This window comes from Salmo trutta, chromosome 14, assembly GCF_901001165.1.
Source record: "Salmo trutta chromosome 14, fSalTru1.1, whole genome shotgun sequence".
In the NCBI taxonomy this organism is placed as follows: Eukaryota; Metazoa; Chordata; class Actinopteri; order Salmoniformes; family Salmonidae; genus Salmo; species Salmo trutta.
Window position 1 is genome coordinate 16001745 of NC_042970.1, and position 6613 is coordinate 16008357.

Genomic DNA, 6613 nt, shown 5'->3' on the forward strand with positions numbered 1-6613 from the left:
TGTAAATGTTTTTACTGACATACAGTATAAAACCAATCAATTCCAACTGTGCAGCGGCCATTTGATGAATGGAAAGAGACATCTGTTACAAAACACTAAAACGTTTAATGATATTCGGAGATTGTCAAGCCAAGCCTTCTATACTGGGTACAAGGTAGGGAGGGGTGTATTTTCTGTTTGTTGATATTATTGACATATTTATTGTGGTATTAAAGAACGTAAACCATGATATTGAAGCGCCTGAAGCCGGAATGCTTTGTTTATTGGTTGTGTGGATCATTGGCACAGAAACCTGTTGGCGGAAATGTTTTAGCATATTTTATATAATTATAAATATGGCATCCACATTTACAAAATCAGATATTTCCCTAGTTGATCATTGTCTACAGACGGCTCTGATCATAGTGTTATCCTAATGAAACAGGCAGGGAAAGTGAGCTCGTTCGTGGTGGTGGGCGAACCGTCAACCTTCTGGCCCAAGACCCTGCGTGGCATCGACTGTGCCACAAAAGCATGCTGAAGTGGCAAACTCGATATCGAAGTTTATTAACACAGGGTCTCTACAGTTCTTAGTATGTGTGGTTGTAAACATTATTTTGAGTTAATTCTATGAGTGGGAGGGTGTGCAGTCCCTATACATAATGACACTGACTGCAATGTTACAGCAACTCTTCCAATGTTGTTGAGGAGCAGAGAATCACATTGAAAGACAAACCTAGAGAGTGGAATTGAAATATAAACCTGTTACTGATCAAATTCATTCAATATTGATAGGTGATGATAATCACGCTGCCAAAAACCTACACTACTTTTCAAAAGTTTGGGGTCACTTAGAAATGTCCTTGTTTTCCATGAAAACAAACATTAAATGAGTTGAAAAATAAATAGGAAATATAGTCAAGACGTTAACAAGGTTATAAATAATGATTTTTAATTGAAATAATAATTGTGTCCTTCAAACTTTACTTTCGTCAAAGAATCCTCCATTTGCAACAATTACAGCCTTGCAGACCTTTGGCATTCTAGTTGTCAATTTGTTGAGGTAATCTGAAGAGATTTCACCCCATGCTTCCTGAAGCACCTCCCACAAGTTGGATTGCCTTGATGGGCACTTCTTATGTACCATACGGTCAAGCTGCTCCCACAACAGCTCAATAGGGTTGAGATCTGGTGACTATGCTGGCCACTCCATTATATACATAATATCAGCTGACTGCTTCTTCCCTAAATAGTTCTTGCATAGTTTGGAGCTGTGCATTATCCTGTTGTAGGAGGAAATTGGCTCCAATCTTTTGCCCATCTTAATCTTTTCTTTTTATTGGCCAGTCTGAGATATGGTTTTTCTTTGCAACTCTGCCTAGAAGGCCAGCATCCCGGAGTCGCCTCTTCACTGTTGACGTTCAGACTGGTGTTTTGCGCATACTATTTAATGAAGCTGCAGGTTGAGGACTTGTGAGGCGTCTGTTTCTCAAACTAGACACTCTAATGTACTTGTCCTCTTGCTCAGTTGTGCACCGGGGCCTCCCACTCCTATTTATATTCTGGTTAGGGCCAGTGTGCACTGTTCTGTGAAGGGAGTAGTACACAGCGTTGTACGAGATCTCCAGTTTCTTGGCAATTTATTGCATGGAATAGCCTTTATTTTTCAGAACAAGAATAGACTGATGAGTTTAAGAAGACAGTTATTTGTTTCTGGCCATTTTAAGCCTGTAATCAAACCCACAAATGCTGATGCTCCAGATACTCAACTAGTCTAAAGAAGGCCAGTTTTATTGCTTCTTTAATCAGAGCAACAGTTTTCAGATGTGCTAACATAATTGCAAAATGGTTTTCTAATGATCAATTATCCTTTTAAAATGATCAACTTGGATTAGCTAACACAACGTGCCTTTGGAACACAGGAGTGATGGTTGCTGATAATGGGCCTCTGTACGCCTATGTAGATATTCCATTAAAAATCAGCCGTTTCCAGCTACAATAGTAATTTACAACATTAACAACGTCTACACTGTATTTCTGATCAATTTGATGTTATTTTAAAATGGACAAAAAAATGGTTTTTCTTTCAAAAACAAGGACATTTCTAAGTGACCCCAAACTTTTGAAAGGTAGTGTACAATGTTTTGTGACAATAACAAAAAATAGGTTCTGTCTTAGAATTCTAACCTGTTCAAAAACATGAAATATTAAAGCAACTTCACTGAATAGCTGATTTGCATACAGTAATTGCATTAGCTTAATAGGTTTGGTTAGGCAGAGTGGGCGTGATAGTACAAACCAAGCTACAGTACAGTCGGTGTGACTCAATCAAACCCTTCATTTGCGTAAGTGCAAAAGCACATTTCCATTTAGCATGGTACACACTGTACCTCGACTAGGCCTACTATTATGAAAAAAAATTCTAAGCCATCTTAAAGCTCAATTGTGTACTGAATGTTCCCCCACACTCAAAGAGAAAGATAAGTGTTAGGCATCAAATGTGACAGCATTTGAGATTAGCCACATACGGTAGCAGCGGTGTGTGTGAATAAATCAGGACTGTGTGTGTGTGTGTGTGTGTGTGTGTAAGAGAGATAAAGGTTTGTCCTATATAATAAAGCCTAGCTCTGCTCTCCTAGATACAACAGAAGAGTCTCATCATCAGCAGCACTTCAAAACCCAGCACACACTTAGTGAAGAGGATTTGAGCCTCCTGAGATGCCCAGTCAGAAGCAGAATATTAATCAGGGCCCTGTCACCCCTCCGACAGTAATACGCCCCTGAATACCAAACACACTTAATGAGTCCACAGATACACTCAAACAAAGAGCATTATTTATATAAGGCTGCTCTTATGCAAAGAGAAGAGAGGAACAGAGAGAGACACTCTCTCGGCAATAACAATGACAATACACCACCGGGCTGGATTAGCTCATTTATCTCATCAAATCACTGCACGGCCCAGCAGCGAGTCGGCTAAATAAAGCACAATAACAGAAGAGATAGCAGATCCACTAGACTGCACCGCACCACAGCTCATTACACTCTGCCAAGGAACATGTGTTAGTGAGTTATGTTCTCATTATCACAAACAACTCTCTGTTTGCGCATTATGCTTTAATACCGTGTGTTCGCAATCTAATTGTTTTTTTAATACTGTGTGTCTTTGTTGAATTGTTGATAACACATTTCTGAATCTAGACTAGGGGTCTATCTGATTAGAAGATCCGGTGGAGCAGAAATCCTCTTGAACTATGAAGCAAGAACTTTAACTTCGGAGAGAAAGTGACAGTACAGTACAGGCCTCTGTCTTTTCTCTGACTGCTCTGGCACTGTTTAATCTCCCCAACGCCCTCCTCATTACCCAACATACATGTGTGAAGAGTCAGTTTGTATTAATGGTAGAGGGGAGCCATCAAAGGAAGTGGGTAAGTTCTCTTTGCAAGACGTTGGCTAGAGAGAGGGGTCCGCTCACCAACCAAGAATTCACAAAATGGGACAAACACCAAATTGAGACTGCATGCAGAATTCTGCAAAAATATCCTCAGTGTACAACGTAAAACACCAAATAATGCATGTAGAGCAGAATTAGGCCAATACCCGCTAATTATCAAAATCCAGAAAAGAGACGTTAAATTCCACAACCACCTAAAAGCAAGCAATTCCCAAACCTTCCATAACAAAGCCATCGCCTACAGAGAGATTAACCTAGAGAAGAGGCCCCTAAGCAAGCTGGTCCTGGGGCTCTGTTCACTAACAGACCCCACAGACCCCCAGGACAGCAACACAATTAGACCCAACCAAATCATGAGAAAACAAAAAGATAATTACTTGACACATTGGAAAGAATTAACAAAAAAACTGAGCAAACTAGAATGCTATTTGTCCCTAAACAGAGAGTACACAGTGGCAGAATACCCGACCACTGTGACTGACCCCAAATTAAGGAAAGCTTTGACTATGTACAGACTCAGTGAGCATAGCCTTGCTATTGAGAAAGGTCGCCGTAGTCAGACCTGGCTCACACTGACCACAAAATTAGGTGGAAACTGAGCTGCACTTCCTAACGTCCTGCCAAATGTACTGTATGACCATATTAGAGACACATATTTCCCTCAGATTACACAGACCTACAAAGAATTTGAAAACTAATCCAATTTCAATCAACTCCCATATCTACTGGGTGAAATACCACAGTGTGACATCACAGCAGCAAGATTTGTGACCTGTTGCCACAAGAAAAGGGCAACCTGTGAAGAAAAAACACCATTGTAAATACAGCATATATTTATTTGCACATCGTTACAAGTCTGTATATAGACAGATTATGACATTTGAAATGTCTTTATTCTTTTGGAACGTTGTATTTACTTCTTTTGGAGTATAATATTTACTGTTCACTTTTTATTGTTTATTTCACTTTTGTTCATCAATTTCCTTTCTTTGGCAATGTAAACATGCGTTCCCCATGCCAATAAAGCCCCTGAGAGAGAGAGAGAGAGAGAGATCCCAGATTAAGGCAGACCAGGCTGACACAAGCCAATCTCTGGTCCTCTCTCAAGGGAAATAATCTGCATTCAGGAGCTAGATGACCCTGAATATCAGCCAAACATGATTGATATGATCAAACAGTTGCAGAGTCCTCTCAACGCATGTGTTAATTTTACTGATAATGTAATGGATTCAGCTCTCAGTAATTTAGACATCAGTCTGGGCAATGTACATTTCCTACATAGTCTCTCAGGGCCTGATCCACTGCTGCCTTGCTATTGTAGTAAAAAAAAAAAAGCTGTCTTGAAAGCAGGCAGTTTGACGAAGATGGAATTCCCAGTGATATTTTAACTTGTCAAACAAGGGCACAATATAGATTTCAGATGTTCTGTGAAAAGAACAGTGGTATGTATCTGGGGCAGCAGGTAGCCTGGCCGGTAGGAGTGTTGGGCCAGTAACCGAAAGGTTGCTGGATCGAGTCCCCGAGCTGACAAGGTAAAAACCTGTTGTTCTGAGTAAGGCACTTTTCCCCGGGCGCCGATGACGTGGATGTCGATTAAGGTAGCCCCCTGCACCTCTCTGGGGTTGGGTTAAATGTGGAAGACACATTTCAGTTGTACAACTGACTAGGTATCCCCTTTTTCCCTGCGCTGCGGAGATTACGCTGTTGTGAGATTACACTGCTATGATGTCATGCCTCCCTCTCTCTCTATGCTGAACACTGGATATGTAAAATCAGCCCTGCTAGTGCTACAACTCAGCACAGCAACAGATATTAACCATGAGTACCAGCTGCCACACAAACCGCATATTTCCTCATGGGCACAAAAACAAAACAACATCCTGCAATGGTTTGTGCACCTTACACTTTACCTAAAGCCCCTGTACACAGACCTCTGCAAACTCCCTTAATATCAACCTACATACAAACCACCCCTCTACTCCAAAGAGACTGTAGAAGTGCAACAGCAATCCCATGAGATCTCAGCCTCGCTCTGTCTGAAACAGTCATTGTTACCTCCAAGCACCAGCTGAACTAAGGTGGCAGTGACAGCCAGGAGATCCGTTAAAACTGACAGATAGAGCAGGCTTGTTAACGATCTGATCTGGGCGCGATCTCCAGGCAGCCGATGGGGGATAAAACACTGACATGTTTAATAATGGGGTAGGTTGGTTTGGTTACTCACTGGCCTGCATGAGCTGTCCCTGACGTCCAAACACCTGGGAAAAGGTGGTGGGGCTGCAGGTGAGGGTATCCTCCATGGCTGTCCCACTGGTCCACACTGCGTGCACTAGGGGAATGAAGGTCAGAAACACTGCGTCACGACGAAGCAGAAAGAGAGTGAGAATGGAGAGAGAGACAGAACAAGAAATAGAGAGAGAAAGGCTTGTTGAGGGCTTCCCGAGTCCCGGGGGTGAGCTGTCCTGGAGTCTGGAGAGAGTGAGGTGACTGCCCTCCACTGGACCAGTCCTGCTGCTAGTGCTGCTGTTGCTGCCAGAGAGAAACACAGCCCACTGCTCACACCCACACAAGCAGAGCAGAGCTTCTCACTGCACATATAATGAGAGGGGGTGTGCCTGCCTGCGTGAGTGTGTGAGGAGCGCTTGCGTGGTAGAGTTCTGGACGTGCCTGTGTGTGTATGTTAGAGTGAGAGAGTGCAGGAGTGTTGGAGAAAGCAGCCCTGAGTGCAGCTGTTTCAGTAGTGCTGTGATCTTGCTCTGTGTCTGTGAGAGGCTGACAGCAGGTTTGGTAGCTGCAGGCTGAGAGGAGCAGAGCGGAGAGAGGCTGGTTGTCTCCAGCAGGTGAAAGTCACACTTCCCTCTCTCTCTCTTTCTCTCTCTCCCTGGGAGTAGGTAGTAGGCAGCAGCCTCTGGGAAAGGATGGTGGAAAAACAATTGTTGTTATCTGATCTGTTTTGCATGCCCCCATTCTCTCCTCCCACTGCCCACCCTCCCTTCCTCCTCCCCTCTCTATATCCCTAATAATCTATTTCTCTCGTTCCCGCTCTCTCTCCGTCTCCCCATGCAAACCACCTCTATCCATCTTAGAGCCTGAGCTGCTGCTGTGAAACGGATTTCTGCAACCCCAGCTCTTCATTTCTCCCTGGCGCTGGGAAAAGGGATGAGGGAGAAAGAAAGAGGT

At 43.1% G+C, this 6613-nt stretch overlaps 1 protein-coding gene across 2 annotated transcripts in view; it reads right to left on the bottom strand.

Annotated features, from left to right (window-relative positions):
* The window catches only part of LOC115207504 (kazrin-like), a 291628-nt gene extending 285690 nt beyond the window's left edge, over positions 1-5938 (bottom strand). For both annotated transcript variants that reach the window (XM_029774614.1, XM_029774615.1), the window contains exon 1: positions 5658-5938. In XM_029774614.1, the coding sequence (XP_029630474.1) occupies positions 5658-5733 (76 nt within the window). In that variant the 5' untranslated portion in view covers positions 5734-5938. The remainder of the gene's footprint in view (positions 1-5657) is intronic.
* Between the last annotated feature and the right edge of the window lie 675 nt (positions 5939-6613).